The sequence below is a fragment of the Myotis davidii genome, unplaced genomic scaffold, assembly GCF_000327345.1.
Source record: "Myotis davidii unplaced genomic scaffold, ASM32734v1 scaffold151, whole genome shotgun sequence".
Taxonomy (NCBI): domain Eukaryota; kingdom Metazoa; phylum Chordata; class Mammalia; order Chiroptera; family Vespertilionidae; genus Myotis; species Myotis davidii.
Genome location: NW_006285248.1, coordinates 2865564 through 2877995, shown reverse-complemented (window position 1 = coordinate 2877995; position 12432 = coordinate 2865564). Strand labels below are relative to the sequence as shown.

The 12432-nt window shown below is 35.5% G+C and overlaps 1 protein-coding gene across 1 annotated transcript in view; it reads left to right on the top strand.

Annotated features, from left to right (window-relative positions):
* The window catches only part of ABCE1 (ATP binding cassette subfamily E member 1), a 26618-nt gene that overhangs the window by 5607 nt on the left and 8579 nt on the right, over positions 1-12432 (top strand). The window contains exons 3-10 of the mRNA XM_006755955.2: positions 949-1046; positions 2003-2120; positions 2780-2917; positions 3077-3146; positions 4015-4111; positions 5004-5093; positions 8165-8286; positions 11560-11781. Coding sequence (XP_006756018.1) covers positions 949-1046; positions 2003-2120; positions 2780-2917; positions 3077-3146; positions 4015-4111; positions 5004-5093; positions 8165-8286; positions 11560-11781 — 955 coding nt within the window. The remainder of the gene's footprint in view (positions 1-948; positions 1047-2002; positions 2121-2779; positions 2918-3076; positions 3147-4014; positions 4112-5003; positions 5094-8164; positions 8287-11559; positions 11782-12432) is intronic.

Genomic DNA, 12432 nt, shown 5'->3' with positions numbered 1-12432 from the left:
AGCACCCCAACCCCCTAAAGGGCCCTGCTCTGTGTGTGACGCGGTGGCGCCGCAAGCTCCCCATCAACCCTGCCTTGAGTGTGATGGAGCGGTGCCCCCGACCCCCCAATCGGTCCTACCCTGAGCATGACTGAGGGTGTCATTGCAACCTCCCAATCTCCCCTGCTCTGTGCATGACAGGGGGTGGCGCCCTAACTCCCCAATCGGCCCTGCTCTGAGCCTGACCAGGGGCTGCACCTAGGGATTGGGTCTGCCCTCTGCCACCCAGGAGCAGGCCTAAGCCAGCAGGTCGTTATCTCCCGAGGGGTCCCAGACTGCAAGAGGGCACAGGCCGGTCTGAGGGACCCCCCCTACCCATGAGTGCACAAATTTTTGTGCACCGGGCCTCTAGTTCAGAATAAGAAACATCTTTTTCATATGGAAAGTTAAACCACAGCAGAAAGACATTAATCCTTGCTCTATCCAAATGTTATGCTAGCTGTTGTTGGGACATAAATAGACAAAAAAAGGTACAATCCATGACCTTAAAGGACTTAAGGTAGAAACAGATGTATACAAAGACAGGAAGAAGGAAGTAGGGGGAAGGAATCTGTCATAGGCTGAATATGCAGTTGTATAGTACTCAATAACCATGTTTTATCTTGCCTTCTTTTATCTAATAATGTAAACAAATGCACACAAAATTTCCAAGTTCTGTAGTTTCTCAAGAATTATTAAATGAACATTAAATGTCTAAGATTATGGCAGTCACTAAGAGTAATGCAAAATTAGTTGATACAATTTTGCCTTCTAGAAACTTTTAAGGAAATAAAAAGAAATGAAAAATATTTTACATCTTTGGGCAACTCCATGTTGAGAAGATTGCTTATAAAAACTACTTAATCCATTTTAGTCAACTGTTTATTTGTAAAAATTAGCACAAAATTAATTCTTTACTTTAAATAACAGAAATGCCCCTTTGGCGCCTTATCAATTGTCAATTTACCGAGCAACTTGGAAAAAGAAACAACACATCGATATTGTGCCAATGCCTTCAAACTCCACAGGTATATTTTCAAGTAAACTTTCCTCTTTACTTCCATAAAATGCATTTGGAATTTTCAGAGATATGCAAGACTCGGAAAAAACTGTATTATCCATGCACTAAAGAGAAATACAACATTGTAACATCACAGGGAATCATATATGTCAGTTGTTTATTATGGCTAGCATTAGAGTTACCTGGGGGTCTTTTTAAAACTAATGCCCAGGTTTCAGCCCAGTTGAGTTACGTCCTATCTCTGGATGAAAAGTCTAGACCTCAGTAAGTTGTAAAAGCTCCAAGATGATTCTAATATATAACTGGGGTTGAGATCACTATTGTTAATAAACCTGTATTCCCAAAATGACTTTTAAGGAAACTTGTCCTTGATTTTATTTATTGATTTCATGATCAACAGAGAATATTACTCTGAACTTGGACATATATTATTAAATTATAGGAGTCCTTTGAGGGTTTTTATCTGCTAAACACTGATATTTTTAATCTGGAAGTCTAGATTTAACTAATAAAAAGGTATTTCTCAACCTGCCAGCTTTAAGGGGCCTCCTGCAGCAGGGAGAATGAAGTGGAATATTTCTGGTTGATGTGGCACTTCTCCCTTGTAAGTAAGTGGCAGGAAAACAACAACAACAAAAACAACAGTGTGAGGTTGCACCTGCTATGATATTTTTTACCAAAGCATTTTTTTATATATTAAAACTGAGCCTTATATGCAAAGAATAATTGTTACTTTAGTACAGACTTTGAATAAATAAAACTTGGAGTAATATTGCCATAGATGCATTTCTAACAATTAACAGTTTAAGTTGATTTTGGCTGGGGTTTTTTCTAATAGCCAATAATATCTGGCATATATCTCTTAGCTTAATGGATGTGTGTGGAGTGCAAGTATATTAAAGTATGCCATTCTGATATTATGTAGCTTTTTCTGAGTTTTATTATTTTTGTATACTTTGGCAGGTTACCTATTCCTCGTCCAGGTGAAGTTTTGGGATTAGTTGGAACTAATGGAATTGGAAAGTCAACTGCTTTAAAAATTTTAGCAGGAAAGCAAAAGCCAAACCTTGGAAAGTACGATGTATGTATTACCACCTTATAAAAAATAGATAGCTTGGGTTGGTTTTGTGAGACTGAAAGAGAGTGTATATGTCATTTTGTTTTGTTTTATTTTGCTTTTGTTAATCCTTGCCCAAGGATATTTTTCCATTGATTTTTAGAGAGAGTGGAAGGAAGGGGGAGAGACAGAGAGAGAGAGAAACATCAATTTGAGAGAGATACATTAATTAGTTGCCTCCCACATGCACCCTGAACAGAACCGGGGATCAAGCCTGCAACTGAGGTAACATGCCCTTGACCAAAATCAAACCTGGGACCCTTCAGTCCACAGGCTAACCAATGCTCTATCCACTGATGCAAACCGTCTAGGGCTGTGTTTTTTTGTGTGTTTTTTTTAAGTTATTTTTAAAATTATTTGTGGAATTAATGCTAAGAAACTATACATAGATGAAACTCCATTTTTTAATTAAAATCTGTTGGTGCTACTTATCTGATTATTCTGAGTTTTATTAAACTGTTAGGAGTTGGTATACCTTGATTTGAAATTAAATCCTCAATATTAAGATTAAGTTAGAAGCCAGAAGTATTCTATTTGGACACATGTTCTATTTTGTGTAACAGTCATCCTCCTTGCAATTGTATTATTAAATTAAATTCAGGTAATTATATTTATATTTCTAGGATCCACCGGATTGGCAAGAAATTTTGACTTACTTCCGTGGATCTGAATTGCAAAATTACTTTACCAAGATTCTAGAAGATGACCTCAAAGCTATTATCAAGCCTCAGTATGTAGACCAGATTCCCAAGGCTGCAAAGGTCAGTTGCTTTTTTAGGAGGAATTTAGACTTTATAGATATTGATGGAGATATAAAAAAATATATCAAGTTAAAGCAAAGATTGAAAGGATTTTAATATTGAATTTAATTTTAATATTGGAGGAAAACAGTAATGACTGTTTTTGGTGTATTATGACAGGGGACCGTAGGGTCTATTTTGGACCGAAAGGATGAAACAAAGACACAAGCAATTGTATGTCAACAGCTTGGTAAGTGTTTATTTTGTGTATGTGTTTTAATAGGTTCTAAACTTAAATTATAAAACAAATTTCTTTATATGGATTATTGAAATACTAGAGGCCTGGTGCACAAAAATTTGTGCACTCAGGGGGGGTCCCTCAGCCTGGCCTGTGCCTTCTCGCAGTCTGGGAACCCTCAGGGGATGTCCACCTGTTGGCTTAGGCCCGCTCTCCGGGGGATGGGCCTAAGCTGGCAGTTAGACATCCCTCTGACATCCCAGGAGCCCTCAGCGGGGGGGGAGAGCATTGGATCACTTTTTTCCACCCCCATTCTCTTCCTTAATATTATGTTTGAGGTTAATATTATGAAGAGATTATTCAAAGATCATGAGTCCTAACATCCAACTTCTAACCAGGTCCATCACATGCTGTGTATTATTGTAAGGACATCACCTCCCCCCTAGAATTCTTGGCTCTTCAAAAGAAACCAATGTTCACTGAGCTCCTGCCATGTGCCAGGAATGGTGCCAGGCATTGGGGATACAAAGCTGGAAAGCTACATTTTCTGCTCTTGAGGAACTCAGTTTGAGTGGGAGACAGATGCACAAACAAATAATTTCATGCTGGCCGCCATCTTGGTTGGGTTAATTTGCATATAGTCGCTCTGATTGGCTGGTGGGCATGGCTTGGGGCATAGCGGAGGTATGGTCAATTTGCATGTTTCTCTTTTATTAGATTAGATATGGGAAATCTCTGGTAGTTGTCATCTTTACTTTTTATTTTGCACAATTTCCAACTGAATTAGTCAAACTCAGAATGACCTACAATATAAATTTTACTTAGCCGAGGTGAAATAAAACTTATAATGTTAAACACAATGCCTCTATGTTCTTTGTAGATCTAACCCATCTAAAAGAACGAAATGTGGAAGATCTTTCAGGAGGAGAGTTGCAGAGATTTGCTTGTGCTGTTGTTTGCATACAGAAAGCTGACATGTAGGTTACCTTATACCTTTTACAGATCTCAATCCTTATTTTAGAGCTTTTATTTGTAATACTGCTAATAAAACGGTGGTTTTGAGAGAAACAATACAAGTAGTATCTAAGATTCTCATTTTGAGGTAAGCTGAAGCAGCTGTGCATCAACTGCCCATTCTACCTATTCTTCCTACAGGGGGAGAAACTCATTTATTTAGATAAATACTTTACAATTGATGGGGCCCTGAGCTTTTTACTATGAAGTAAGTTGTTTATTATTTAAACTCTCTTTGTCCATAAGAAGAATATTTTTTAAGACTTAATTAAGCTCTCTAATAAAGCCAGCAAGTTTTTTATAAATACCTCAAGTAGAATGCAAGGTCTTTTAGATAACTCTGAATCAGGGTGGCATGCTATGTGAGAGTAAAAAGGGCCAATTTCCTTCCTATCTTCCAGTGCCTCTCTTCTCCCCAATACTTCCTGCTCCCATATTCCACGTTTTTGCTCTGGCATCCAAAGCAGGCTAGCTCTCTAAAGTAGTCTATAATTCTGTGCACTGCCCTCCACTCCAGAAACTTACTTAATGCAACTGACTTCAGCTGTTTAAGAGAAAAGCTCTCTGTATTACTTTGGACTAAATCTGAATATTTTTCACAAGCAGGTAACAATTTGTAAGGTAGCCTAATCTGGGAGTGTCTCTCCATGTTCAATATGCAGTTCGGCTTTTCATAATTTCTTCTTCTGAACAAAATACAGAAGTTTTTACTATTACAGTGTAGACTCCTTGTTAGAATAGGGGGATTTTTGTTGTTGCCAAACATGAACTATATTATAGGGTTTTAAAATAACATGCAAGATAGAATTATGTCATACTTCTCTTTCACATTATGTTTGCTTTTCTTTTTCATAGTTTCATGTTTGATGAACCTTCTAGTTACCTAGATGTCAAGCAGCGTTTAAAGGCTGCTATTACTATCCGATCCCTAATAAATCCAGATAGGTAAGTACAGATTTGCCATATGCCTGTGTAGTTTTTTGGGGGGAGTTTTACAGATTTCTAAAGATCAATGTCATATACATGTGCATGTTTTCCATGTTGGTTATTTGGAGCTACCATTTGAGTTTACCTTCCTCTAACTAGAATATAGGTTTTTAATGCAAGATCATTTACTACTATGCCTGGTTCCAGGGAACTATGAATGCTCTGAAATGATCTGCAAATTCTGGTACAAATGAATGGGTTTCTGGGAAGCAGATCCTTAGCTCTTACCAGATCCTCAAATGAATGTGTCACTCAGACACACACAGAATTTAGAAAATAAGGATCAACAGGATAATTCCAATTTTTCAGGGTCTTACTGAGCACAAGAGAATTCTTAGCCTCTGTTACACAATCATAACACCCTGTATATATGGGGTGCTTTTGTAGTTTGCAGTTTCTGAATCCATTATCTCATTTGAGCCTCATAGTAATCTTCTAAGTTAGAATAGAACCTTTCAACTATCAGTGATAAAGAAACAAATTTAGTTGGGCCAAATAGCAGCTATAATTTTTACCTTGTACATAGGCCTGGCTCTTTGGGGAATGCAAGAGTATAAAATGTAGTCCCAGTATTCAAGGACTTCACAGCCTGATAAAGAAAATACATAAGCAGTCAAGTTCTAAACCCTAGCTCTTTTTTATAAAATGCATTTATATCCCTTTATTATACTGAAATAAAAGTCATAGACAATCTACCTTCACACATAATTTTCAAAAAATATCAAGTAATGGCCTAACCATAATGAAAAAGTTAGTGATTTATAACCAACTGACATGTATCTCAATTTGTAAATATTCAGCCAAATCACTACAGTCCGAAATTATCAGACTACAGAACCTTCACTGTAAAAGGATAACGTGTCAAAGCAAATTATATTAACAAAGTGAAGAAAATGGTTGAGTTAGACATTTGCACATATGTGCTAGGTCTTTGATACAGGGTTAAAATAATCTCATGATAAATTGACACCAAGTTAGAAGTATATCTGTATCCTGAAATTCTACATGTCAAAGGTCACATTCAGTCTTTAATGCTTTACAAAGATTTGGGAGATCATTATCTTTAGGTAAACAATGAAAAAGAGAGGATGGATTGGAGAAAGGAAAAATAATACAAGGAATTCTCTAGAATTTGACCTCTAATAATATCTTCAGTAAGATTAAAAACCAACAGTTAAACCAAAATTAATTGTAGGGTATAAATTTTCACAGCATAAATTTCTCATTGTGGCGCAGATTCCTGTTTTTTTCCAAATCCTCAGAAAATAGAGTGGTCCTCCTAAATTATTTTTTACATTTTTTAAATGTTTTTTATTGATTTAGAGAGAGAGAGAGAGAAACATCAACGAGAGAGAAGCATCTATGGGCTGCCTTCTGCATGGGCCCTATTGGGGATTGAGACCACAACCCATGCATGTACCCTGACCAGGAATCAAACCAGCAACCTCTTGGTGCATGGATTGATGGTCAACCAGTCAGCCACACCAGCTGGCTTTTTTTTACATTTTGAACTTTTGCATAAGCTCCATTTGAAAGTAAGGAAAACAGGAGGTTTGACCTGATTTTTGTTTTTTCTTTTTAAAGTAAAATAAAAACCACTAGATAATACTGTGTTGCCTTACATTGGGTCTTAAAGATTTTAATGGTAAAAAATAGAGGACTATTCCAGGTAATGGAATATTGCCAACAGAAACATAAGGCAGGATGAGTACTGGCTCACTAATACTTCCTTTTCATATTAAATTTTCCCCCTACTTTTCATTCCTACTTTTACTACCTGACACCTGGATTACTGTGACAGCTTCCTTTAAGAAAGTATGGTTCTTCTTACCTGGTTAATCTTCCTGAAGTGATGTTTTTTCATATAATTCTTTTATTCTAAAACTGGGCTGTAGCATCTAGCCATATTTTGCTATTTTTATTTTAATTGAAATAAATTCATTTTTTTAATCAAACTAGTTACATTCTAAGTGCTGCGCATTCCATGTAGTTAATCACTACCACATGGGACAACATAGAACATTTCCATAATCAGGAAAAGTTCTACTGGATAATGCTGTTTAAGAACCTATCATTTTCCCCATTGCGTATTAACATAAGTCCAAATTCCTCATCATTCAACAACTTTATTCAATATCTGTTTGATGCATAACACAAGAGTAAAGATCATTGCAGCCTTCAGAGTGTTTGTGGACAAGTTGTAGGGTACTCAGAAAGTACAAGTATTAGATCAGAGTGACAAAAGTTCAAGAATGAGGGAATGAACATTCATTTGACTATAAGGGTATTTCTACAGAAGTTAGGATTTGAGATGGTAGGAGGGACTTCCAACAAGTGAGGATTTAGGCAGGAGACGTTTTAGAAGATAGAATACCCCTGACACACAAATGGAAAAGTGGATTGTTTAAGAAATAATGAAAGACCCGTTTTTCAGTGTGTCCTATATATAAATGAAGTAAAAATGGTAGCTTCAGTTTTAGAAGGTCCTAAAAGAAAGTCTAATTTTTACTTGTTTCTTTGGAAACTGAGAGCCATGTCTAGGGACCTGAAGAAAGTGAGATTTGTCTTTCCCAGCTACATTGGAAATTCTCAGATTCAGGATTCTGTCTGTCATTCTCCATGCATCCCCTACAACAGCCAGCATGGGACAAGTAGAGAGATTGAATGTGTAAGGGGAATAGCATAATAATCAGTTAGGCTACATCTGATTTAAATCTATTAATTGTTTCTGCTTTGTAAAGTTTATTTTAAAATGTATATTAGTAAAATATATTTCTTATATATTTAATATTAACTTTTTTTTCTTTTAGTTTAGGATACCAGTTTGAAATATGAACATTGATAGAGTCATATTTAAAGAAATATTTTATGGCTTTTGTTTAATATGGTGTTTATACTTAATTTTTTAAAAATATATATCTTTTCCTGAAATTTACACTGGGGTTTATAAAAGTTACATAGCAGTTGTAATTAAATATAATTTTAATGTTATATATATTGTTACATCTTAAATCTATATTAATTTTCAGATATATCATTGTGGTGGAGCATGATCTAAGTGTATTAGATTATCTCTCTGACTTCATCTGCTGTTTATATGGCGTACCAAGTGCATACGGTGTTGTCACTATGCCTTTTAGTGTAAGAGAAGGTAACTTGCAAAACTGTTTTCACAATGCTGTATTCTCTCTACTCTAATGCTTAAGAAAATGTACTATTGTTAATATAAGTCCCTCTAACATGACTTATCTAAAACTCTAGTTTCATGAAATTTAATCATGTAACAGAATATATATTTAGTTATATTCATCAGTTATAATACAAAACCTGTATCTTTTTGGAGAATTTTCTGTTGGGGTGGATAGAAATAAACTTGGCAGAATAGTTTTACTATTTATTAAAAGTTTCTTTTATATTTTACCTTCTGTAGAAACTTTTATATATCATCTTCAACTTCATCTGTGACAGGCCAATACCAGTAGTGAAACTCTTAAAATTCATTTAGTGCTTATCTTGTTTCAAATGTATGTTATCTATCCTAAGTTTGTAGAATTAGGGCTGCCTAAAAGTCTAATAAGATAGTTTAGTAAGTATATATTACAGTTTAGGAACTGACTATAAGTCTAGTAAAATAACTTAGTGAGTATATTTTTATGTATTCCTTCTACTTGCAGGAAAGAGGGCCTTCTCTGGCCTCTCTTTTCCATACTCTTCCCTACCTAAGCAAGTTAGACAAAAGTAAAAACTAGCCTATCACTAAGTGGCTCCTGAAACAATATCTGTGCACTTTCCATCTGGTATGCCTTTTCCTTTTCATTTCTATTTCCTTCCTCTGCTTTCTTTCTTTTATTTTCCTTTATATTTCTTCTCTTTGGCTCTGCCTTCAGCTGACAACCTAGAATACTGAAAAGGACTACTTAGTCCATATTTTTAAAAAATAGCAGTCTATAAGTGATAGTCTTTGTGATACCTAAAGCCCTTTTGGAAAAAGAAATTTCTATTGCATTATACATTTTGCATAAAAAGGCAGTGGTAGCTTTTTTATTTTATAAAAATATATAAATATTTTTTAAAATATATTTTTATTGATTTCAGAGAGAAAGGGAGATAGAAACATTAATGATGAGAATCACTGATCAACTGCCTCCTGCACACCCCCCCACTGATGACCTAGCCCACAACCTGCACATGTGCCCTGACTAGAAATCGAACCGTGACCTCCTGCTTTATAGGTCAATGTTCAACCACTGAGCCATGCCGGCTTGGCTTAGTTTAAGGGGAAGGATTTGTTATCACTTCTTAAACTTTGAGATAAATAGATACCTATTTTGAGGAAAAATTGTGAGATTGCTCAGTTTTCTTTCTAATAGTCTTAAAGAGATGATATTAGAAGTTATTCTTTACATTTTATTTGCCTCAATTGGCCAATATTTATTTATTGAGTATCTACTCTAGCATATAGTAGTAATAGTTCTGCAATCTTGTTGAAAATTATGTGGATAATCACTTGTCAATTCTGTTTATGAATGCCTTGTGTAAAGGCTTTGCCACTGAAAAAATAATTCCTGGTGAGGTTTTTAATGTGCCTTAGCTGTTAAAACAATTCAAATAGCAAACCACTTAATCTTTCTGCTTTCCTTTAGTAAAACTGGAATTAAAGCAAAATATATAACTCTTTAAACTATAAAAGTGGTAAGACAAACACTGCAGTAAGAATGTAAAGGTTGATTTATTAATGTTTTGCTCAAAGTCCCTCATTTCTCTGCATCTTCCTTTTACCTTGTAAATTATGCACTTGGATTAAATGTTCACTAAGGTTCCTTTCCTTCAAGTTTATGTTTTTATTTAATTTTTGGTTGTGTTTATTGAACACACCTATGTTTTAGGCTGAGCTTAACAGGCCCCCTGATGTGGCTCTCAGTTCCAGATGAGCCGAAACCGGTTTGGCTCAGTGGATAGAGCGTCGGCTTGCGGACTGAAAGGTCCCAGGTTCGATTCCGGTCAAGGGCATGTACCTGGGTTGCGGGCACATCCCCAGTAGGAGATGTTCAGGAGGCAGCTGATCGATGTTTCTCTCTCATCGATGTTCTATCTCTCTCCCTTCCTCTCTGTGAAAAATCAATAAAATATATTTTTTAATAAAAACAGTTCCAGATGAAACAAATAACATTCTTAGACTTCCTTTAAGACCTTCCAAAACTTCAGCCAGTCTTTTTCTTACTTCTCTTATTATATAGCAAATACTGAAAAAGAGTGTTTTTATTTGTTTCCCAAATAATCCACTTTTTCATTTCTGTGTCTGCCATTATGGATCTTAACAACTTTAGTGTGAAAGGACTCTCATGTATAATAAGTTAGTTTATTTCCAGTTTTTATATCCTGTTAAATATGTTTTGTTTTTTATTGATTTCAGAGAGAGAAAAAGAGAGGGATACCATCAATGATGAGAAAGTATCATTGATCGGCTGCCTCCTGCATGCCCCCCGAAACCTGAGCATGTGCCCAGACCAATCAGGAATGGAACTGTGACCTCCTCATTCATGGGTCGACACTCAACCACTTAGTGACACTAGCCAGGCTTTAAAACCTTTTAGATAATGGTGCTTGACTTTGTAAAATGAAGCCAAAAAGTGTCAAATGAACTTCATTATAATCAATGTTTTAGAAACCTGCAAAAATAATTGGGATAAATGCAGTAAATTATAACCTCAATGTATAATTATAGCTCATGTGAAAATAAATACTCATAATTTAAATAGTTTATTTAAAAAATTATTCCCCAGCCTGGCTGGCATGGTTTAGTGGTTAAGCATCAACTGATGAACCAGGAGGTTGTGGTTCAATTCCCACTTAGGGCACATGCCCAGGTTGCTTGGTCCCCCAGAGGGGGCGTGCGGGAGGCAGCCAATCAGTGATTCTCTCATCATTGATGTTTCTATCTCACCCTCTTCCTTCCTATAAAAATATTTTTAAAAAAAGGAACTTGTTGCTTTTTTAAAGTTATTCCCCAAACTATTTTATATCATTTTATGTCAATCTATGAAAATAATCCACTTTTACTAGTCATTTTTAGAGAAAAATTACAATTTGTGAGTTAAAAATGAGCAGCAGAAATGGCATCGTATGCTCTTGCATTAAACCTCCTGAGGGAAATATCTTAGAAAATCACATCGTAATGAAAGGATGTGTTTTGTATGTGTGTTTATAAAGGCCACATATATGTGCATGAATTATTTAAACTTTCATTAGATACATAAAACACTGGGTTGTCACTGCATGTTATAAATCCACAGAAATTAAAGCCTGTGCTTATAGTGATCCCGAGAGAGCCTGAGGTTTGAACTCTTATGTAATAATTTCTTGCTGTAGAGAAAGTTTTTTTTAATTGATCTTTACTAATCTATTGTCAATGATTTTTCAATAGGCATAAACATTTTTTTGGATGGCTACGTTCCAACAGAAAATTTGAGATTCAGAGATGCATCACTTGTTTTTAAAGTGGCTGAGACAGCAAATGAAGAAGAAGTTAAAAAAATGTGCATGTATAAATATCCCGGAATGAGAAAAAAGATGGGAGAGTTTGAGCTAGCAATTGTAGCTGGAGAGTTTACAGATTCTGAAATCATGGTGATGTTGGGGGAAAATGGTAAGTTTTTCTAATTTTATGATATGTGAACATCTGTTCTGTTTACCTAGTAACTTAATTTTAACTGCCCCATGAAAAACTCAGTTATAGTTCTGGAAGCTGGATTGAATCCATACCTTTCTCAGTATAGTTCACATTTTGTAACATTATGTGACTTAATCTCTGTCATTCAATCAAGTTCATATTATTTTGTCTTATAACCTTCAGTAAAAAGATTTTTTTGAAATCTAGTTTCTCTATTTATAAATTGATAGGGCATTTATTCACATAGAATACTGTTAAGAAGGAAACAATATTTGCAATTCAACAATCATGTTTTAAATGTTCTTGCACTCTTTCTTTTGGAGATTTTCTTATTTCAAATCCAAACTAGTCTACCTTTGTAAATAGTTCTATTACCAGCATCTAATCTAATCTAATAAAAGAGAAACATGGTAATTGGTGTACGACCGCTACCCTTCCCATTGGCTAATCAGGGGCAATATGCAAATTAACGGACAGCCAAGATGGCGGCCGGCAGCCAGGCAGCTTGAAACTAACATGAGGCTTGCTTGCTTCAGTGACGGAGGAAACCAATGTTCCTCGCCTGCCTTGCAGGCCTCTGAGCCTGCAGTTTGAAACATTTTAACAAATATAGAAGCTAAAAAAAAA